We start from the raw sequence: 23,827 nt of genomic DNA on the forward strand, positions 1-23,827 counted from the left end.
TGAGTTGCTGAGGACCTGGTCTTTTTTAGAAATTTTATAGAGCAAAACCTTAAGCTGAGGTGAGTCCAAGGTGGGGAAAAAAGTGGGAACTTGCAAGGTGGATGTGAGGTGGGACAGAACCAATAAGATTATTTGCTCAGGTAAAACTGATTGAATCAGGAAGAAGTGGGGAGGAGTCACATTTTCCTGTAGGAAGTTGGGATGGTGACTGCTGGCTTCCTCAGGGTGATAGAGAGCTATGTAGAATATCAGTTCCTGATGCTCATCCTTAGGAAATATGTGGGTGCGTTTTTTTTTTATCTGTCTTGAGGTCTGGTCTGCAAGGGAGGTGTCTGCTCCACAGTTGCAAGGTATCTTCTGCATTGGCTCCCTCGAGGGCCTAGCCCTGCCTGACTGGCTATAATATTTCTAACTCAGCTGCCTGTAACACTAGGAGCTTCCATGATTTCCAGAGCTGAGCACTGTAAAGGATGAATAGAACAACTCTTTCTAGGCAATGAGAAGGGTCTTGGAGCTGACGCTGAGAGAGCCTGCAGTTTAATGAAAATTGGTTGAAGGGGATACGTGACTTTAGGCTGAAAGTTTTGTACAAGGCAGATCACCAGAGGCGTTTCATTCTATGAAAGATTGTCATCCTAGTGTTTGAGCTCTTGGAAGATTTTTGTGCTAGGATAGTCAAAACAGGATTTACATCTTAGAAAGATGACTAGAAACTAGGAAGAGAGTAAACTAGAGTCAGAACAAATCTGGAGATAGAGAGAATGGGTAATAGATTAGAGCAACAATATTGGAAGTTGAACTAAGCCAGTGGCAGTGATACCTGTGTTAGGAGGGGCAGGCTCTAGTGATACCTGTGTTAACAAAATGTGACCCTTTCCTGGGTGTGAGGTGGGGAGACCTCAGCTCCCAGAATAAAGGATAACGCCCAGATTCTGGGTTGGATGGGTGGTGGTGCCATTTGACCAATAAGGCAGTGGGCAAAGTGCCTGGGTTTGGAGGAAAATGGATGCAGTTTTGGCTTTCTGGAGATTACAGTGTACAGGAGACTTGTATGGGTTATCACCTATGAATGAGAAGAAGGTGGATTCAGCATACGAAAAGATTGCCCTGGAGAGTGGCTCCAGAGCATCACTGGAGTCATCAGGGAGCCAGTGACTGTGGTGGGAAGAGCACCCAGGCCTGTGACCCACCAGCTCATGTGGAGCAGGGAGAGGGACCATCTGTGAAACAAGGAAGAGCAGAAGGGAGTGGGTGACAGTGACACATAACATGGAAAAACGAAGCTGGAGAGGAGCTGATATAACTGGCAAGTCCTCATTGTGTAGTTGAGAATGATTCCAGCAGAATAGGATGGCAGGTAAGCAGCAGTTGGGTTGTAATAGTTCAGAGTATGAATTCAAGGTAGAAATTGCAATAAAAATTGTAGCCTAGCATTGCAGAAAACTAGGCTGTAAAAGGAGAGTGCACAAGGAGTTTTCAGTGGCTGCTGCTTTGTTCGTTAGGTTAATGCTTTATAAAGGTCTCTTTGTGAATGTGTTTTTCCACCTGCAGAGTGGAACATTCTCAGACCACCTGGACACTCCTTGAAAGAGCAGTTATCTCCATTTTGGCTAAATCTGGCTCTTTTTCATGTACTGATATGTACAGAACTGTCTGGGACTTCTTGTTCCTCCCATTGGCTGTGAGCAACACAAATCAGTCTAGTCCAGGTGCCTTTGTGTAGTCTTTGGAGCAGGGTGACAGGCCAGTTTACCCTGTCCCCGCATAGCTCCCCAAAGACAAGCCTGAGCCAGGGAGGCAGGAGAGTCAAGTTCCCTGTGGGATTGAGCCTCATAAGAGGCTATGACTTCCCAAGGTGTAAATGATTACACATCAGAGCTGAAGTATCAGCACCAAAACATTAGATACCTCAAATTGTGTTACACAGATTATTCCTTTTGCATATCTTTCTGCATATTGCAGAGGTGATTTCCGGCCACCCACCTAGTTCTTCTGCCAGTCTCTCAGTCATTCATGGGGAGCCACTCCCCTCCTGAGAATGCATAAAACCTGAGGTTGACCTGGGTTGAGGCCTTTGTTCCAGTGAATCATCACGATTCCTGGATTTAAGACCCCCTTGGCCCCTGACAACTATAGATATGCCTTAGTGTCTTTATTCTCACCTCGGGTTGCACTGGAAGTGGAATTAACTCACTAGAATTCTAGCAAGTTTTTCATATTGCTGGTTGAAGTCCTGAAGAGTCCTCTATACACTGATTCTTTAATTTTCTTGAAGTGTCAATTTTTGCTTTGTGTTTAATGTTAGGTCTTCCCATCTGAGAGACAGCACAGTCATCATGGCAATGGTTCAAAATTGTGCCCTGATAAGGCGCACCTCCTCCTTCCCAGAAGCCCCTATGGCGTCTCCCTCCCAAAAGTCTGCCAAAGCTCAGGCATGTAAGGGTTTACCCAATCCCCTGCACTCTCACAAAATAAATCATCTCACACCAGCCACCAGAGCCCCATCCCCATCAGAGCCTGTCTCAGGCAGAACCTGCCCTGTGTCTGTAGAGAGCTGCCACAGCCTGCCTTGTGGAGACTCCCTCCCTGCCCCTCCCATGAAACTCCATTCTTATCTGCTTGCCTTCTCTCTTTAATAATCTGCACTGCTCTAGATTGAGTACAAATCACTCAGTCATTTATGATTTAACCACTGTAAAAGTGCCCAGCTATAACTTGCTTCCAGAACGTAAGTTCTTTTTCATATCATGAGGTTCTTGAAGATATTATCGTTTGTTTGTTTGTTTTTGGTACTAGGAATTGAACTCATGATCTTGTGTTTGCCAGGCAGGCACATTGCTGCTGCGCTGTGTTCCCAGCCCTTGAAGCTCTTACCTTTGAAGTAGTTTGATACATTAAACAAAGATAAAATCCAAGCTCAACAAAAGGAGTTGAGAAATCTAAATTATAAAGATATTGAGCTTGTTTATACGAAAATAAAAGATAAAGAATACACAGCTTTATAACTGGGTTATGCTTAATTGCAAATGATTTTGTGAAAATTTCCCCTTTTATTGTCCTTAAACTAAAAAGTAAAAATGAAAACAAAAAAGAATACAAGTAGCATGTGTTCTGGAGTTGGTTTGAATTGGTGGTGTTCGAACAAATGAATCCTAAGCAACTTGCGGCTTAGCTTTATAGGCGCACATTCATAAATTGGATTTAGCAGTAATTTCATAAAAGCATACACAAGAAAATAATTTGCTTTGTTTTCATTTATTCCACAAAGATTTAATAAGTACCCATATATTCAAACCGTTGCTAGATCTTGTAGGAGGGGAGTTAAGAGAGTTTAAGGCCTCTCATAATTGGTATAAGGGGGAATGTGCTCTAAGAGAGATGTGGATGGTAGGTTAGAGGAGAAACCCCATGGAGACAACTGTTTATGCTCTGAATCCTGTTTCATGCCCTACCCTTTCTCTCTCTCTCTCTCTCTCTCTCTCTCTCTCTCTCTCTCTGTCTCTGTCTCTGTCTCTCTCTCTCTCTCTCTCTCTCTCTCTCTCTCTCTCTCTCTCTCTCTCTCTCTCTCTCCCCCTGCTGTTCATGTACTTGATATTTCCACTTTCTGTTAACCGGCCCCTACCTGTCTCTGTACTGTCAGTACTTCTTGGTTCTTTTGTGTCCCAGTTCTTACATTCTTTTTCTTCACTTATGCCTGAGAGAAGCCAGTTAGTGATGCAGCTTTGGATATATTTGTCTACACAAGTAACTTCAAACCCAGAGCCTGAGTTGAAGCTGCCTCCATCCCTTTCCACCGTGAAGTAGTGACTCTCCGCAGTGCAAACCCTTCCCTCCCTCTCTCCCTCTCTTCTTTGCTTTTTCCCCAAATAGAAGTTTCATTTTGTTGCTTTGCTCAGATGCCACTGGTAGCTCCGCCAATTAAGAGTGGTGGTTTTGCTGATTTTTTGGGGGGCTCTGCAATCATGCTTCAGACTACCGTTTCTTCACTGTGTCCAATTCCTCCCTTTCAGGAAGCAGCTGTGGTGATCTCTCTTTCCTTTTTCTCCACCGCTTGGGAAGTTCTGATTGGTATTTTCACAGCCTTTAGCGTATTCTCTAAATGTGCCTCCCAGGGTAAGTGTCTCACCCTATCCAAACTTCTCTCATGCTCCCTGCTGCCTGAATTGTTCATTTTGCAAACTAACAACTGACATGATTTTTTCCTTTGCTGCAAACAATTTTTGTATCTTAAATTTCTTTTAGAAACATTTATATGGAAACAGCTCACCTGCTAATTAGAAAACATACTTGTCTACTCATTAAGCCAATTATCCTGAGGATTTTAGCTAAGCAATGCTTAGTCTAGTTCTAATTATTGTCTGACCTTGAAAGTAATAAACTGTACTTTAAGAATAAAATTTGATAATTTAGACATATACATGGTTTACTTATACATTTCCTGTATAATTAGAGTGGGCTAGTATGAGGCGTTGCACTTTGGTTCTTATGAAAACGATTTATTTGTCTCTTCAGAGGTTATAATGAATTGTTAGATGACACATTTAGTTATGGATCTTAGAGATCTGTATTTAAATAGGGGAGGCTTTTTTTTTTAAAGGTTGTCAGTCTCAGTTGCCTTGGCTCTTGAATGATTTGTAAGGTTTTTCATACAAGAAATAAAAAAGCGGTAAGCCTTCTTTTTTGGTGTGTGTATATGTGTTAAACTGAGAGACCATGTTTAAGTGTAAAGGCAGAGCTTTTCCTAACTGGAGCACTGGTTAAGAACTGCCCAGGAGATATACTCAGTGGTCTGCAGATATGAGTGTAAGTGACCCAGCTGACCTACCACAAAATCTTTGTTTTTGAGGAAAAGTTGGACAGGTTCCAGATTGGGGCCTGAGCTCTCAGCTTGGGAACAAGTGCCTCAGAGGCCACGTCCTGGTTTGAAGCCTCTGTTCTACCTTCTTTCCCAGGCATCCTCCGCCAGGAAGCCTGGGGGAGTTCCTAACAGCCTGTGCTTCAGTGTCCTCTGTAAGTGGGGTTGGCAGTGTCCTCAATCTACAGGGACCAGAATGAGGGTTAAATGTGTTTCTCCCTGGGAGATGTTTTTCGATCATACGGGCTTCATTTTTTATCCATTTACTCATTTATTCAGCCTCTGCCTGGTGGGCATCTGCTCTGCAGGGCTGTGCTGTGTTTGAGTTCAGCAGTAAGATGTGGTTCTTGTTCTTGCTGTTGGAGCCTGTCTTCTAGTGAGAAGGGTGAGTTCGAAAGTAAGTGAATTAACAAGTCTTGGGAGCGGTGCACTTAGAAAGACAACAGGGCAGGAAGTAAAGTGATTGGGTTAAGGTGGAAGAGGTCACCATTAGCTAGGGTGGGCAGGAGTGCTTTCTGATAAGGTGACATTTGAGCTAAAACCCGAGTGGTAAGATATGTATGATTTGTAAGATATGTATAATATGTATGATTTGGTACTGGGAATAGAACTCAAGACCTTGTGCTTGCCTAGCAGGCACTGTGCCACCAAGCTATATCCCTGGCCCTTTGTGAGTAATAAGTGAAAAAGAGCAGTACTCCTTAGTGTTGGTGGCTCCCTCCATGTTCTTATTTTGGCATTTTTTTAACCTCAGTGTAAAATCCTTTGAAGCAGGACCCTTTGCAGTGGTCTGAAGTCCTCTCCAACTTCTCCACCCTCGTCTATTTTCAAACAAGTCCTGGTCAGCCATGGAACTCATTTTTCCACACTTTGCCTTGGCAGTACCCAGATTGCCCAGAACCTGGGTACCCCACCAGTGGCCCCAGCTTGGTCATCCATCTTTTTCTGCCTCAGTTTCTGGAGAAGCCTAACTCTATTGTTACCTCCTGACAGAAAGAAGAGGACAGGGTTAAGGCAGCTATTCATGCTCACCAGAGGCCTCCAGACCTTGTGGGCCACGCTGGCTGCCATCAAGAGCTGGCAGTCTTGTGAGTTCAGGATTCGGGTGGTGAGGTAGAAGGAGCGGGTGATGTGGAAGGGCGCAAAACAGAGGATGAAGAGGCCACACACCAGCAGGATGGTCCGGATGGACTTGGTCTGGATGGACTTGGCCTGGGCCATGTTGCCCGTCCTTGTGAGGTTCTCCTGTGGCTTGGTAAGGCTCTTGATCATCTGGAAGTAGCATACCAAAATGACCAAGGAAGGAAAGACAAAGCCAGACAACATCAGAACCATGCTATATGCATAGTACTGGTCAAACATCTCTGGGCTGGTCATGTCATAGCAGATCATCTTGCCATTGATGTAGTCTGTGTGGGAGAAGGCCAGTGTGGGTAGCAGTTGGAGGACTACGAGGGTCCAGGCGGTGGCGGCCCCCAGCCGGGCATACTTGAGGGTCCGATAGGGTAGGGAACGCAGTGGGTGGCACACACCTAGGAAACGGTGCACAGAGATGCAGGTCAGCAGCAGGATAGTGCCGTAGTGGTTGGTGTAGAATAGGAAGCGCATCACTCTGCACAACAGCTCCCCGAAGGGCCAGATGTCTTCCAGGATGTAGGTGACGACGAAGAAAGGTAAGGTTAGTAAATAAAGCAAGTCGGCCACCATCAGGTTCACCAGATAGATGGTGGTGCAGCTCCATGGCTTGGTTTGGTGCAAGGAGAGCCATAAGACAATGCCATTCAGGGGTAGCCCAAGGATGAAGATGAGACTGTAGGTCAGGGAGAGGTAGATTTGCTTATACTTCTCTGAGAGCTGGCAGTGATCTTGAACCTTTGAGGAATTTGTGTCCAGCCTCTCCATCGCTGAAGAGGCCCTCTCCAGGAGCCGAGAGGTCTACTGTGGCTCCACGTCTGCTTTCTGAGAAGAAACAAAATAGACAGCATAGCATCATGACTGTGTTGGTCCTTAGTCATTGCTTGACTTAGCATTCAAGTCTGTATCCCAAAGTGTAGTCAGAATCTTTGCTTGAGCACAACCAGTTCCAAGGGAGAAGAAGGGAAATCGCACAAATTAGTCCTTGTAGACTTACCAGGAGTGATCTGTCCTTGACTTCTGTGCTGTTTTCTTTAGATCAGATTATGATAAGAAGCTCAAGTAAGAGGGTGTCTGTGGCTGGAAGACCCTGGTATTATTTAAACAGAGCACACAGAGCTGCCAGATGACTCCACCTCTTGCTGGAAAGCTTTGCATAGAACCAGGAACTCTGCAAGGGGAGAAGCTGGTGTAGCCCAGGAGCAGTAGTGTCCACAGTCTTCCACACAGGCCACTGTGGAATAGAAAGTGATCCTTGGCTTTTAGGGAGGATTAGGGAAAGCATAGGTTTGCCTACAGGCTCTGCTGAGGGATTTTGATTTGTTTTATTTTCAGGATTTAGTCACTGGATATTTGAATAGTGAGGCTGATTTGCTTATTAACCATCTCAGTCTCCCAAATTTGTAAGAAAACAGTTGGAGGGTAACTTCCTCATTCCCATCCCTGCTGACAAAGCAGGTCCCACGAGTGGCCCCAGATCATGAGGGCAACTGTGCGTGGAAGTGAAAGTCAGTGTGCTGGTCAGCCAATAGCATGGAGCCTACGGGGAGTGAAAGAAGTTTAATTCTAAGACTTAGCATCAGAGACATCATACTTAGATACAAGTTAAAGCATACAAGTTAAAGCAAGTCAGGTGCGGTGGCACATGCTTGTTATTTTTAGCAACTAGGGAAGCAGAGGCAGGAGGATTATTTGAGCCCAGGGATTCAGGATGCTGTCTTAAGCAGATGAACAAACATGAAAAGGGTATGAAGTAGTTTAAGGTAGATCATTTGAGGATAAATTGAGTGTTGGCCATTAACTCTGATACACAGGGCTTTATTCACAACAAAAGGAGACCTCACTGTGTCAGTGAACAGTTTCTGAACGTTAGTTGTTGAGAATACCAAGATGAGTGAAACTCAGCCCTTGCTCCTAGGATCTCACCATCATGCATATGGTTAATGGTAACGTGAAAAATAATAAGATGGTGTGAAAATCAGGATACAGTCAATTCTCCCCTGAAGGAATTATGTGAAGGCTTCTTGGAAGAGGTGTCATTTGAGCTCTTGAGAGAAGAATAAACAGGTGGTTGCCAGGCAGAGGAAGGCACACGCCAGGGAATGGAGGCTTCAGGGGACAGAGTGCGTTGGGGGAGGTGGGATGGGGCCACCACAGGAGGCAAGTTTTTGAGCAGAACAGTGATGGGATAAGGCTGTGTGAAGATTCAGTGTAGAAATCCACTTCATGGGTTCAGGGATGCCTGAAGAGTTGGTAGAACATTATATTTCGAGGTCTGTCTGTGTGATTATTTCGAAGACACACTGGTGTTTAAATCAGTGGATGAAGGAAGATCCTCCTTCCTGTATGGGCGGGGTCCATCCAATCCCCTGTGTTTCTGGGCCAAATGGACGGAAAAGTAAGAGGAAAGACAAGTTGGCTCTCTGCTGGGACACCCACCTTCCCCACTCCTTGGCGTCAGAACTCCAGGTTCTCTGACTCTGACTCCAGGACCTGTACCACAGCCCCCTCAGGTGCTGGAATCTCAGGCATTTGGAATTAGACTGAGTCATGCCACCAGCTTTCCCCAGCTTGCACATGGCATGTTGCTGAATTCTCAGTCACTGTAATTAGCTCCCTGCTGATCGCTTTGTATATCCTATTGATTTTGTCTCTGGAGAATCCCAGCTAACATAGCTCTGTTTGAGGGAGATACTGTGTAGTAGTGTGAACCTGGTCAGAGACCACTCCGATCAGTAAAGGGCTGTTGTACGCGTGCAGATGAATCATCAGTGCCCTGAGCGCCATCAAGGGAGCATTCCGAACAGGGAACGGATCCTATAGACACTTCCAAGGCAGGAATGAGAGGCCTGATAGGCATGGATCGAGAGCCAGAGGAGCTGAGGCTGTCCACCAGCTCCTGTGGTCTGGTGAAGCCAGGACCTGAGATGAGCACAAGGCTGAGGCCTGGCATTCTGAGGTTATAAAGAATGGTAGTGTGGTGTGTCTCAGCCTGCCATGGGGCTCTCTACTTCTCTGACTAACTTCAAAATATTTCCAACAGGAGAGCAAAGTTTTTGACTGAGCAAAGAAAATGAATGTACTTTTCATTCATTTTGTCCCCTATAATCTTTCCTGCTGGAGGAACTGGCAAATCAGTTATTTCCATCGAAGCTTCCTTGCCAGCTCAGTGTGGGCTCTCAGAGGGAAGCCAAGGAGGGAAACCAGCCGTGGCATAGGCTGTGCAGTTTTCACATGTGATCTTATTTAATCCTCAGAATAACCTGATGAATGACGCATTGCATGTGATCTAGAGTCAGAGATTAGAATCTTCCAGAGCTCATGGGGACCCTTAATCTGGTAGCAGCTACTCCCTGATCGAGATCATGGGTTTCTGTCTCCTCCTAGGGCTGTTTTGGTTCAGAGAAAAGTGCTCAAGTCCCACCTCCACCGAGGACCAGTGTACAGTCCAAAGCGGTTATTTAACCTTCTAGTGCTGAGATTTCCTGAGCTGTACAGTGGCACAGTCCCTTTCTGGGGAGCTTGCTATGGGGATTACCTAGAAGAGGTGCAAGCGCTCTGTGGCCTGCCTCAGAGAAGAGACCCAGCATGTTTCCTTTCCCCTCCACCCCTTCCTCTTTTACACCTGCCTGCTGGTTTGTGTGGCAGGTGTGGCTTTGCTCGTCCACCCTTAGACAGAATCCCCTTTTCTACCTGGCTTTTTACCTTTTATGAATTGAATTTTGTCCACTTCCAAATCATATATTGAAACCCTAACCCCAGGGTTTCTGTTGTATAATATTTGGAGTAAGGAAGTAAAGTTAAATGATGTGGTAAGAGTGGAAACATAATTCCATAGGATTATGCCTTTTAAGAGGGGATGCTGGGAGATCTCATTCTCTACCATAGGAAGGTCTGGTTTTACATCTCTGATTTGATTTTAGCTTTTTATATTTCACCTATATCTGTAGGTAAAATATTTTTGTCTGATGCTTGGGACTTAAGCTAGGGCTTTGTGTATGCTAGGCAAGTCCTTTGCTACTGTGCTTTACTCTTATTTATTTTTAAATGAAAAATTCATTTCTTTAACAAATGAAGGCTCATAGAGTCTCATAAATGTCTTAAGATAGTAAAAGTTTGTTTTTACAGGTTTTTGTTTCATATATTTGTATTTGTTATATATTTATGTTTATATGTTAATGTACTCATGTTTATATATTTATCTGATTATAAAGTGATTGACATATACATGGATGTGTTGATATACATTTGTCTGTATATGTATAGTACATATACATTTTTAAATTTGCCACTGTAAACAGGAACTATTCATATCACAATATAATTATTTGATTTTTAATGAGTTTCTTCAATTGAAGAGCCCCAGGGAACATTTAATTAAGTGATAAAGTAGCAGGTGGTTTACTTTGAATTCATTTTTTATTAAGTTTATTGGTACACTTTAGGTGTGCATAATGATAACATTTATCATAAGGAATTTGTACCTGTATGTGATATAACTTGATCCCTTTTCTCCAATCCCCTACCGTCCCTTCAACCCCTCTTCCTACCTTCTTTACAAAAGCTTTGTTTCTATTTTTTCCTTCTTTTCTCATTTTTAAATTCATTTTCTTAGGTTTCAAATCTGCTGATAATTTGATGTTCTTTAGCCAGTTGACCATTGGGTGGCGATAAAGACCACAAACCAGTTACAATTCCTTCATCCTCTAAGGGAAAGCTGCAACAGGGGTTGGGCTCCGGTCCAGCACGCTGGCTGTGGATATACTTCATTGAGATGATAGAAAACCCCATCAATCTCATCACTTATTGGCCTTTCATCTATATTTATATGTTGGGTTCATACAAAAAAACTGATTCACTGTTACCTCAGATTTTCCTGTTACTGTGATTACTCCACAAAAGATTTCTATGAGACAGGTGTGGGAGACAGCCTTCTCTCCATTTTACATCTGAGAAACTAGGATTCAGAGAGGTTCAGTGGAAGTCAGGTCTTCACTGATTGGCAGAAAGCCTGGGTTTCTTTAACAAAGGAGACTCAGTAAATCCGACCACATTTCCATGGGCTGGTGCCTTACCTACCTTCCCCTTCTGCCACCCCTTGTCGCCACCCCTTGTCACCACCGCCCTGCCATCACCTCCCTCCCAAAGTAAGCCGTGGAAACAGAATAGCAAGTCAGCTCTCAGTTCACTAGGCCTTTGTTATAGACGACAGTACTGCCTCAGAAATCATGATTTGGAGATGATTTTAAAAAGAGAGATAAAAAATTATGGTAGTACTTTTACCCCATCCTTGATTTTGCTTTTTTTCATTTTCTTTTTTCCTCCCTCCTTTCCTCCTTCTCTCCTTCTCTCCTTTCCTCCTTCCTTCTTCTTCCTTCCTTCCTTCCTTCCTTCCTTCCTTCCTTCCTTCCTTCCTTCCTTCCTTTTTTCTACTTCCTTTTGTGTTACGGACAGTTGAACCCAGGGAAGTTACATCTCCAGACTTTTGTGAGATTTTTAAATTTTAACACAGTATGCTGGCATCGCTTTATGATCCTGCCCTAGTCTCCTGAGTAACTGGAATTACAGGTGTGTGGCACTGCACTCAACTTTTGGTTTTACTTTCTGAACATTCAGTTACCTGTGGACACCTATGGTCCAAAAATATTAAATGAAAAGTCCTAGCCATAAACAACAAGTTTTAAATTGTGTACTGTTCTGAGTAGTGTGATAAAATCTCTTGCTGCCCTGTTCTGTCCCATGAATGATTCTTTTCTTCAGGTGTATCCACACTGCATATGCTGCCCCCCCCCGTTAGTCACTTGGTAGTTCTCTGTATTATCTGATTAACTATCATGATAGGGAAGTGCAGTATTCAGGTAACCCTTACTTTATTCAGTAATGTTCCCAAAGGATACTTTCATTGTGGCATATTGTTCTACTTCATAGTTGTTGCTGCTAATCTCTTAGTGTGCTGAATTTATAGATTAAACTTTGTTCTATGTATATATGTATAGGAAAGACATAGTGCACAAAGGATTCAGTAATATCTGAAGTTCTAGGTCTCTCTAGAGGGTCTTGAAATAGAACCTCCACTGAGGGTAATTCTGAATATAGAGCCTTAAAATCTGTTAAAAATGAATTGAATAGAGTCAGCAGCCTATTCTAAAGTTTTAGAATTTACCTCCAATCTTAAGAAAAAAGCACTGATACTAGTTTTTAAGTTGTTTTGCATTATATTTTTTATAGTGTGGACTCTGAACCGTGACTCCTCTTTCCGGTTTGAATTTTCTTGAAATGTGAGAGTTCAAGGCTTTTAGTTTTCATAATGAGAGCAAATTGGGTCTTTTAAATAATTTAGAAAACTGTCCAAAGACAGTGAGTACTTAATTTCAGTAATTAATTTATATAGCAGCTTGCATAGTTTTGTTTTCTGTTGACATGGATCTGACATAATTAAGCTTTGACTCTGTATATAGAGGGAGTCTTTGGGAACCACTGTTATCACAAAAGAGAAGGTTCTGAAGCTGGTATTAACTGGGAAAAAACAGCAACCCTAGATTTTTGTTAATTCATCTGTATGAATGTGTGATACCTCCAAAGGGACTCTGAAATCTGAAGTTTTAATGTCAGTTAATGATACAGTTAAAACAAACTAACAAACAAAACTGCTGTATCGTTTTGATATTGTGGAAGCCCTGCATTGCCTCTGGGCTTGTGTCCCAGAGAGGTGATCTCAAACAAACTCTTCCTTGCATTTAGCATCAAAGATCTTTAAATGCATCATGACTGAGTCTTTGTCTGTGTACTATGTATAAAGAAAGGAAAATGTTGGTTTACTAAGAGGCAAGAGAGATCAGTCACAAAGCCTGGGGCTCTAAGAATAGAGGTGAAGATGGCCCAAGGCATTGGAAGTTGTATTTCAGGGCCTCTCGTGCCATTGGCTTTTACCCTCAGGCAGTAAGCTCCTCTCTGTCTCCCCTCCCCCCATACTACTGTTCGCAGTAATACACTGGCAGGCTGTGCAGTATCAGTGCTGTGCTGTTGAGGAGGGTGAGGGATGCTGCGGTGGTGGAAAAATCCTCATCTGCTCTGAGCTCTGATCACATTAAGGAGAAAAGAGAATGGTGTATTACCTTGAGTAGCCAGAAAGCAGAGCCCTGGCCCTGTGCGCTGTCATTTTAGTCCAATGAGCAGGAGTGAGGAGAAAAGTGTGACCTATTAACCTCGGGAGCTTATATGAAAATTTGATGATGCTTTATGTGTTGACTCCCACAAAAGGAAACAGTGTCAGCCCCAAGAGGCGCCTTCTGAGAACCGGAAGTCTGAATCAACTCAGTCTCAGGGAAGTCCTTCCTCTCGGGCAGGAAAGGGGAGGCAGTGAGCCACCTGCTCCTATCTCTGGCTGGCCAGGCTCCTACTCCATAGAGGAACATTTAGGTTTGTTCTTTCTGCAGGGCTTTGAGAAATGTCTCCCTCTGAAGAGAGGTAATGTAATGGCGATGGTGTGTCCCTTAAATAGACAGAAAAAAGAGACACCTAAGAGAATGAATTCTCTTTGGCACTTTTCCCATTTTGCTGCCCTCTCCCTGTCTTCATAAGCCTCAGTCTCTTTTGCTTGGGGTTGGAGGAGTCCTGCTGCCTGGGGACCTGGAGCCTTTTATGAGAGGAGAATCTGTTATCGAGTAGTTCCTTTTAGAAATGACTCAATAATTGAACGTATTCCAGGTTCTTTTTGCCTTGAACAGAAATTGAGCAAGCCAAAAGTGGTGACAAGTTTTGTTTGAAAAGTGAAGCACTAAGGGTACAACTGGCTCTGCAGAGCAAACTTGAGCTGAACAACAGAGGAAAAGAGAAAAAGAAAAAATCAAAGAATACCTGTCTGGGAGACTCATGGTGGGCCATTGGGAAGGAGGCGTGGTAGTGAGGTCCTCAGGGCCTCTGTGTCCTCCTGTGCTGTCCTCATCTCAGTGGGAACCTGCATGACATTGCACCTCGGGGTTCCTGAGGGCCATGCCATGTAGATATTGGGATCCCTCCACGCCTCTCTTCCCAGCCAGTCTAGGCCACGCACTGTCCTATCACAATTTTTCTAGTGACTTCTTACTCATTTTCCCCATTGTGTCATTCATCTCTTGGTTACTGATATCCAGGAATCCTTCCCATATTTTGGATAAAAATCTTCTCAGTTACTCCTTTTACAACTGGTTTTCTTACTCTATGCCTTGTTTTTCTGGCTTAATAGTATGTATCCATATTTAATTTTTTGAGGCATAGGAATTCTTAATTTTAAAAAAGATCAAATTATCAATATTTCTTTTACAGTTTGTGTCTTTTGTGTCTGACTTAAGGATCTCTCTGTACCTCGAGGTCATAAAGATATTCTTCCATATTAGCATATGAAAGTCTTTCCCTTTCAGATCTAATTGATTTTATTCCACTAAAAGGTTTGTTTGTGTGTGTAGACCTCACTGGCTCTTTCTGTTTATATAAGAAACAGAAAAACATGGTCAGATCTGCATTTTCAATGCTCACTGTGCCTGTTATTTGGAGAGCAAAGGGCAGGCTCAGTGGAATATGAATTAGGAGAGTTTTTCTGTAATCTAAGGCAGAGACTAGAGATGGGTGAATTCCATGGATTTGTAATAGGTAAATGAACATGACTTGGTGATGAATTAAATATGGGTTGAAGAAAGCTTTAAAGACTATTCCTGAAAGGACTTTTTTTTCTGCCTCCACCGACTGATGCCTTCACCTTTCTATTATTTCTGTACTACATTGCTTCTCTCTATTCAGTATCTACTTCCTCCTCACCTTCCCGGAGGGCATCCTTTGCCTTCTGCTTTTGTTGCAGATTTCTAACTCTGTGCAAAGAGCCAGAGACGTTCTCTCAAAGACACCGTGATTGACCCAGGTGTTTACTGGTCCTGTTTGGGCAACCAGGCCTCTCACAAACTGTGGATCGCCTTGTGCTGCATATTGGCTGACTGTGGCCCTTTCATGAGGAGGTGGTGTGATCAGACTGATGTTCTCCCTCTAGTGGATGAGTAGTTAGGGCTGCTCTCTGTGTAAGGTCTTCTAGAAATAGTTCTTTCAGAAGGGCTTAAGAGCAGCGCATGCATGGCATGTCCTCAGGACAGAAAGAATCAGACAGAGAGGCACACTTAAAAGAACGAATTTTCTATTTCACCTCGTCTTCCTTTAATTTCTAGATTATGAACTTGTTTTCTAAAACATGTTATAGAAATGTCTCATGACTAAAACAAATGTTTTAGCAAATATAATACTTGAAGTTGGTCTTCAATGCAGAGTATTATTATTAATAGTGTGCCAGTCAGAGCTTTGGCTCAGATATTTTCTTTATGCATTAAACCATAAATTTGAACTGACAGTCCTATTAATGAGGGAATGCAGTTATGTATGTTTATGGTAAAAGAACAAAGCTGATATTTTTGAACCTGATTATATACAAGGCAGATTAAAAACAGTAGTTGTGGAAAATGAAAAGAGGCTCTTATTTCATGTTTGGTAAAACACATCAGAGTGAGGTCCCTGAAAAGGTCCCAGTGAAATATGAGGGGAAGGTGTGAAGTTGAAGGGATTTCATTTAAACACAAGGTTCATGTATTAATATTTTCATTGATTTATTTTCAAGCCAATATGTTCTGACATAAATATGGTGATATATAATGTATCGACCATAAAAGTCAACATTATTTTTAAAGCTGACTCAGGGAAATAAAAACCTCATTGTTAGTGCAGATATATATGGTACGGTACCCTGTTGAAAAGTTAACCTCTCTTGTCTTGCTTCTTAGTGAGTTAAGTAAGAGGGATGCATTTTAATGGCCTCTGATCTTTTGTGTGTGTTTTGCTCTGTGGCTGGTGTTCAGTTTATAGTAGGATTGGCTGATGGTGTGAAGTCCAGAGCAGTGTGTACTCAAGAAAGACTGCCAAGAAAGACAGCCACTCAGCAAGAATCTTTGCGTCTTTGAGGTTCAAAAAAGTACGTAACACCATGTACAGACACCATGGAGCCTGTCACTTGACTCTTTGGTTAGTATTGAGGGTGATAATTGGAGCAGAAGTGGAGTGTAGCTCCAGAAAGGAGGACATGGGGTGAGATTGTCAGATATGAGTGATCAGAGAGACGAGACTCAGACTGCATAGCCCATAGCAAGGGCCGTTCACCCCAACTCAGTACAAGTGAACCACAACAGCGATATGGCCTTCAGTGAAATGATTACTATGAAATGAAAATCAAGCCAAAGAGAATTTAATTTAGCAATAAAGGAGGGTATGCTAATGAAACCTGGGAGACTTGGATGGCTTCTTGTATGCAGTTTCAAAACAGTACAAGTTAGCCAAAATAGCAAAATACTGACAGTTTTAGAGTGAGCAAGAGCTTCTGGACACCAGACAAGTACAGTCTCTGTACAGGTGCAGCAGCTGCTAAACTCCAAGAAGTTAAGTGAGTGATCTGTCCACAGTCATATACCTGGTTAGTGGTTGAGCTGTATCTGGAGCCCAGATCTCTGTGTCTCTGTTTAGATCTCTGGTTCTCTCTTCAGGGCTCATTCTATTCCATGTGATTGGTCAATGTCATGCTGATAACACTGCATGTAGAGTATTCCACAGGACCCCTTGAGTACAGTTCTCCACACATCAGTGTACTACAGTGGATTGCATCAAGACTCCAATGGTCTCCATGATGGCAAACTCTATGGGAACTTTGCTGACTCAATATAGGGAACTATTAAGCATACAGCACAGTTGTGCATTCTTCAAAGTGGTCTCCTCTCTTGTATTCTTCACTGGTTAAGGAAATCCATGTTGGTGGAAAAAGAACTAAAGCCCAAAGCATCCAAGAAAAGTTAAAATTTATTGACTTTCATAGTGAAAATGTCCTGGTGAGGCAGGAGTTTAGATAGTACTCTTTGGGATGCTGTAGCTTGCCCTGTTTCTTGGTCACTTCCTCTGAATTGGCTCTATTCTCATCTATACTTTACTTTCTACTCTAAATAATGAGATGCTGCCATAGTTCCTACTCTCACACTGACTGGTATGCAAATCCAGCAAGAAAAATTGTGCTCCGGCCAGAAAGTCTTGGTATTAGCACCTACTGGCTATCTTGAGCTCTATGTCCATTTCTGAAACTACTACTTTGGCCAGAAGGATGAAATGCATTGGCTGAAAAAGGCCTTGACTAAGGAAGAATTGGCTTTACTCAAATCCTATGCATTTAGGGAGAGAGAGAGAAGGGCAGTTCTCCTGTAACATGTTTGGGGTTCTGCTACCAGAAGAAAGGGACTGAATGGTGGTATAAAAATGAATGTCCGTAATAACTTCACTGAAGTCACAGTTTCCTACTCTGCCTACTACTTTACTCCTCTCCGTCTTACTCATGGTCTTCTCTTGAATTTGGCTCCTGACACCGTATTTTCTTAGGACCCAGTTCTAAGCTTTTTTCCTTTCCATATCTGTACTTGTAGTCAAGGTGATTTCCTCCAGTACATTGTAAAAGTGGAAGATTATCATAGTCCAAAGCACTCGGAGTCAATCTTGCCTAATAACAGAGTTAAAACTGTAGATTTTGGAATTTAATGAGAAATAATACTGAATGGGAAATCTTGACAAGAAGGGATACAGTTTATCCAAGCATATTTGAGGCTGCAAAGTGCTGTTACTCCTTATTGGTTGATCTAAAGATACAGAACAAGGTTGCAAAGTCTTTACAGATAGTTTCCATAAAGACACAAAGAATAAAATCTATTAAGCAGGAAGGTTAAAAGTCCTGTTAAGGTTAGATGTCTGTACACTTGCTCTTCTCATTGTGAAATTGAATTTCTGGCTGGCTTGTTTGCTGGGAAGTAAAGAAGTCTCCTGGGATATTTCCCTTCTTTACTATAGAGGTTTATTGCAGCCATTTATGGAATATATTCTTTGACCCTGAGGCTATTTTTATTGCAAAATTTGTTTTACATACTTACAGTGGGGGATTGCATTGTTTGGCTCATGTGTTATAAGAAAGTGTATATAGTGGAATGTAGATGCAATAGGAGATTGGATTTATATTCTGAAGCTGTCATAAGTCTACAAGCATCGACTTCACTAATTTTATTCCATAATTTTTTCTATAGAAAGTTATAAACTCATTTTTTAATGAGAAATCATTAAGGTCCTTTTGCCTTAACTTCCTTATTGTAGGTTTATTTGAGAAAAATAAATTTGTGGTTATAGAAAAATAATTTCCTAACAGTATATCTATTCTTCATACCATCCATGTCTTGATAATCCTATAATTCATATTCACAACTCTAATCTGTCCTCTGAGCTTCAGACTCTTATACAGAAAACTGTCTGCTCAGTACCATCTGGATATTTTAGAGATTTTTCCACCCTAACGTGGTCTACAATGAATGATGTATTTCTTTCTTTTTCTTCCTACTGAGTTGACCTTCAGCATTATGCATTTAAGTTCAGCAAATGTCTTTCTTATATGCTCAGTTGTTAAAGAAAACCCTAGACGTCAGTCCTTGTTCTTCTCTTTTTTCTTTCCCCCCAACAGTCCAGCACTAAGTCTTACCAAATACCTGTCAAACCATCCGCTGCCACTCACTGTGAGCGCCCTGCATGGCTCACTTCAGTTCAGTTCCTCATGTCTCCTCCTCCTTGCTGCCCCACATGCAGCCCCATAGTTGATCTGAATACAGCATCAGTGGACCACGTGCCTTCTGAAGAGCTCTCACTGCCTTCATATTGTTCTCTAGAATAAAACCCAATGTCTTCCTGTGAACTCCTAGGTCTTGGTAATCTTGTTCTCTCTCTACACTCCAAATTTACCTCATCCACTCTACCCTTCACTTGTTAGGCTGCAGTGCAGAATTCTAGGTGTGCTGTGGGTTGGAAACAGGAGAACACACATATGTGTACACATGTGCTGACTCCCATTGTGGTCGGCCCTGAAACTTTTGGCAGAAAAGGTGGCCACAAAAGATGGGAGCAGATGCTGTGTATTTTAATAGGGCTCTTCCTTTATCACTAGTGGGAACTAAGAAAAGATTTGTACAATGCCATGCAAGTCTTTCATGCACAGGACTCACACCAAGACTTAAAATTATTTACTGTGTGCCTAGATTTGCTTAGTGTGAACCTAATTCAGGATAAAGCAAGGCCATATCCTCATCGGAGGAGACTTAGTTTGCCTGAAAAATACGTCTGTCTCTTGTTTTCCAATATTCTAGACCTCCCATTTTCCTGAAGTTTTGCTGTGCTGGATGTGATTCAGTTCAGGATATTTGGATGCTGAATTTGGTCCTAGGACCCAAATCACAAGTCCATTTCCGTGAAAACCAATCTGTTCCCTGAATACGTCATACTCATTCATACCGCAGATTTTTTGCAGTTCCTGCCCCCATAGCTTCAAACATGCTCTCCCAGCTCTTTCTCTGCATGGCTGAATTCAACTTATCCTTCAGATCTTATCTAAATTGTTATGTTCTAAGAGGGATTTTTACTATCTCAAGAACAATTTTTGGAGTAACTTCTGACTACTTCACCTTATTTGCTTTCAACATTATCCTCAAAATCTGTGCTTTTAAAAATATTTTTCTTGATTTTTGTCTCTTTCCCATTAATATATAAGTTAATTGAGATCAGGGGCCTTGTCTGTCTTTCTCTTCGTTATGGCCTTGGGACTAGCATACCACCCACACGTAAGCACTCAGCAGGTATTAGGCAAATAAAAGACTGTCCTACATACAGTCGGGGCTAGAGGGAGACAATTGGCTTGTTCTGTTGAGCATCAATCTACCTCTCCCACCTGAGCAGCATGGACTTTATTGATCATGACCAGCTGCCCTCTGAGACAGTGGTTGTTGGTCATTACCATTGTGGCTGGGTATAAAGAAAAGTTGTTGTGGTAATTGCATCCAATATTTTGGCTTTTGGGATGCTGAGTGTGTCTTTTGTTCCTATTTGCCAAACCTCCATTCCATGTGGCAGGTGCATTGATAAGCAGTTGATGTTGAGATAGAATGTTTCCATTTCATGCTTACAGATTTTGATTCCTTTGGTATGAAATGCTTGTTCATGGGAACAAGTGAAAAGCCTTTGACAGTGATCTCACAAACAACTTTTCACTGTACTCTTGGGAAGAGTGTGGGAGTGAATACATCAAAAAAGAGTCAACTATAGCTCATTCTTTTCTTAAAAAATAATGTGTTGAGGTGAGCTCTTTACACACCGTTTTATATGGGTTGCTGTTTAATGATTGACCACTGGGCTGGTACTGGGAGCTGTATCAGTCAGCTTTCACTAGGTTGTGTTGCAATAATAAAGAGGCCTAGAAATCTTAATATTCACAACAACAAAAGCTTACTTCTCATTCATGATGTGTCAGTTGAACCTTTTCCCTATCTTCTTCATGTTGGAAATCAGAAAGAAAGACTAGTTCCTGTCCAGGGCATTGTTACAGTAGAGGGGAGGTGGGGGAATGAGAATGAATGAATGAATGCAGTGGTAGACTTCCTTCTACTCACATGTCACTGGCCAAAGCAGAAATATGTTACTTTCCATGGTCAGTCCTGACATCAATGAGATGTGTAATCCTCTCACAAGAAGGCAGAGCTCATGATTAATATAATCTTCCACAGGAATTTTCTGATAAAGACTTAAAGTATTACTGCTGAAAAACTTGGCAACTTCTTTATTTTATTATATATTTTTTTTATTTTAAAGAGAATAAAACCGAACCAAACAAAACAGAACAAAGCCAATCAAAACAAAGCAGTGAAAGTGATATAAGATTTCAAAACAGGATAACAGGAAATCAACAATGGCTACCATAATGCCTCTTGTTATTTTCAGAATTGCTGACATACCATCAGACATAATAAAATCAAACAAAACAGAAGAAAACCAATCAAAACAATACTGAATAAATCAAAACAATAAAATGGAAAAAAACAAAACAATGAGTACAATATTGGATTTCAGAAACAAGACAGAAGGAAATCCCCCATATTTGTTATATTGCATATTGTTATTCTCTTAATAGATCTTCAGACTAGCGGTTTTGCCTGCAAAGTCAGCCAAAAATTATAAGCACCAAGTTGTTTTTGTACCTCAGTTGATATCAATTCAGCCTGTCCTCTGAATCAGTCTGTTGCTTGGGAGAGAGGACCAAGGGAGAAGGGATGGCAGTGTTCTTGACTCCCAGGCTCTGTGCCAGTTGTTTCATGGGAGGGTGAATTGACTTCTTGTTTCTCCTCTCAGACCTGCGTGGCTTGTGCCGGCTCACAGGAAGGGCAAACTGGCTTCTTGTTACTCCTCTGAGGCCCTGCATGGCTTCCAGTGACTCACAGGAAGCGTGAATCGGTTTGTTTCTTCTCCTGGGCCCCACATGGCTTCTTGGCAACTTGCAATATATACAAATTAAATGAAAATATAAATAAATACATATAAAATAGTTTTGTAATAGTGGGGATTGAACTCTGGGTCTCATACATGCAAAGAAAGTGCTCTATAACTGAGCTAGCTATACATGCAGCTTTTGAAAATTTTTAATTGCCATGGTGCACTGACATTATGTATAAGCCACATAATACAGGAAAAAAGAGTATGAAATGACTGGATTCTTTGTATGTCAGTTTACTGTGTGATCTTGGACATAGCATTTATTATCCCTGGCCCTCTTTTCTGTAAAACAAGTGGTTTAAATTAAAAGATCTCCTAAGTTTCTCAGAAGTCAAACATATTTATGTTTCCCTGATTCCAATAGATGCTGAAGGGTGGGTTGAGTTACAGTAGTGACAATATTGAGGGCTCAATTTACGGGGCCTCTTTGGAATGTTGCTCTGTGCTTTACAGCCAGGTAGAGAGATCTGAGACCTTTGCTCTTAGCTGACTTTGGAAGGGATGGATCCTGTGTTTAGCTTCTTCCCAGGGAAGCCTTGATACTCACCTGCTTGGGACTACTGTTCAGTTTAGAAGGGTTTTTCATTCTCTGTTCACTTAGCTAAAGGGCAGGTCTGACAAGGTGGTGGTTTGAGTATTGCTGATGATTACTGATGAAAAAGCAGCAGTAAGGTGTGAATGAATCCTGACTTCAGCTTGGCCTAAATGGTTGGTTTTTGCAAATGAAAATTTAAAAAAGCAGACTTTGAAGATGTCATCATAAGCTGCTAATTCTGTGTAACTCTTCATGCTGAGTGAGTCTCAGGGGTTTGGGGAACTTGTTCAGTGAGATGCTAACCTGAACCTGTCAAGATTTTTTTTTCTCAGCATATCTGTTCTCATCTTCTCTTACTCTTTAAGTCTATTTGACATATATCTTTAGTTAGAAATTCAGATTTTTCAACCAGATTTGCAATGTAGAACAGACCTGCAGAGGTTTTAGACACTGAATTAAAACCTTGGCCAAGTTCTGGTTGACTTCTATATGGCTATTCTTAAATGATTTCATATGTTCTCAGGCACAGGTCTTGGAAATTAGACTTTCAAACTATTCACTGTGACCTGAGCATGTTTACTGCCACTACTCGTGCTTCTGCTACAAGCATTTGAAATATTAACTCAGCTTAATATACTACTTTTTTCCTCCATGTCAAAACACTTTCCATAAACATCCTTAGAAATACTCTCACACATGTTATCTAGAGCTAGATAAATAAAGATGTTCACTGCAGATTGTTTGTAATCCAAACAAAAGAAGATACCTAAATCAGTGTTCACTGGAAGGTGAATTTATAACATGTGTTATAATCATACAGTAGTATCATAGTGATTTAAAGGAGTGAATTAGAACTATGTGCACCAATATGAATATATGTAAAACTGTGAAGAAAGCAACTTGCAGAACTACACATACAATATGAAATAATTTAGTTGAAAGTATAAAAACATATAATATAAGGCTACACATATTATACATAGATACACACATTTGTAATAAAAGTAAAAATAAATTGTATAAGAAGTATGCATAAGAATTCTGGAATAATGTGTATCACTAGAGAATGAGGAAAAAAATATGTAAGGTGATCAGTTTGTGTCTATACTGTTTTATTTCTAAAATGAAAAAAAGAAAAGAAAGGAAGAAAAGGAAAACAGATATAGTGAAGTGTTAATCTTGGCTGGTGGGCCCGAACGTGTTACTGTTTGTTTATGCATTTGGGAAACTGGAAAATAATAATAACACAGTTTGTTTCTCTTCTCCTTTAGCCTACTTTTCCTCATAACCTCAGAGAAAGGTAGTGGTGTCGCATGTGAGAAATCTATACATGACTGAGTTTATTTTGTGTAGTTTTGAGAAGGGAATATCTTCTGTCTTTTTAATTGAAAAACACCACCTCAAACTGGGGCTATCTTTTCTCTTTTTGATTGAAAAACATCACCTCAAACTCTGATTTGAAATAGGTTTGGAAAAAGAGCTGGACTCTCAGGGCCTTTTCTTATGTAAGGATTTGCCTCCTTATTCCCCAGGCCCTCCTTTGCTCCCGCCACTCCCATGCTTAAAGCTGTCTGACAGTCTATTTCTGTCCCCCTAATAGAACCCCAGCTGCTGTCATGGCCACAGGCCTGTCCAGGCCCAGGTTCCTCCCTTCCCTGCCGGGCTTCTTCCTCCTTCTGCCACACAGCCTTCTCTCCCTCCACAGGTCTTCTCGGGTCAGTGTTCTCTGCCAGGTGTGCACTCAATTCCAGTTTCCTTCTGCTCTAAATTCATGGTTTCTCCAAGGATGCGTTCCTTGACTCCATCTCTGGGGTCATCCCCTGATGGATATTTCTTTTTTTAAAATTTTATTTAAAAGGAAAAAGAGGAAAACACAGAACAAAACAAAGCGGTGTAAGGGTACACGT

At 41.7% G+C, this 23,827-nt stretch overlaps 1 protein-coding gene across 1 annotated transcript; it reads right to left on the minus strand.

The window, feature by feature from the left end:
• Positions 1–5,710: 5,710 nt before the first annotated feature.
• On the minus strand, positions 5,711–6,757 carry LOC100731048 (P2Y purinoceptor 4-like). The gene has a single exon (XM_023560217.1). It carries the CDS (start codon positions 6,755–6,757, stop codon positions 5,711–5,713), a length of 1,047 nt encoding a protein of 348 aa, XP_023415985.1.
• Between the last annotated feature and the right edge of the window lie 17,070 nt (positions 6,758–23,827).

This window comes from Cavia porcellus, unplaced genomic scaffold (assembly GCF_034190915.1).
Source record: "Cavia porcellus strain 051 isolate PalLab524CR breed Dunkin Hartley unplaced genomic scaffold, mCavPor4.1 scaffold_5, whole genome shotgun sequence".
NCBI classification, from domain to species: Eukaryota; Metazoa; Chordata; class Mammalia; order Rodentia; family Caviidae; genus Cavia; species Cavia porcellus.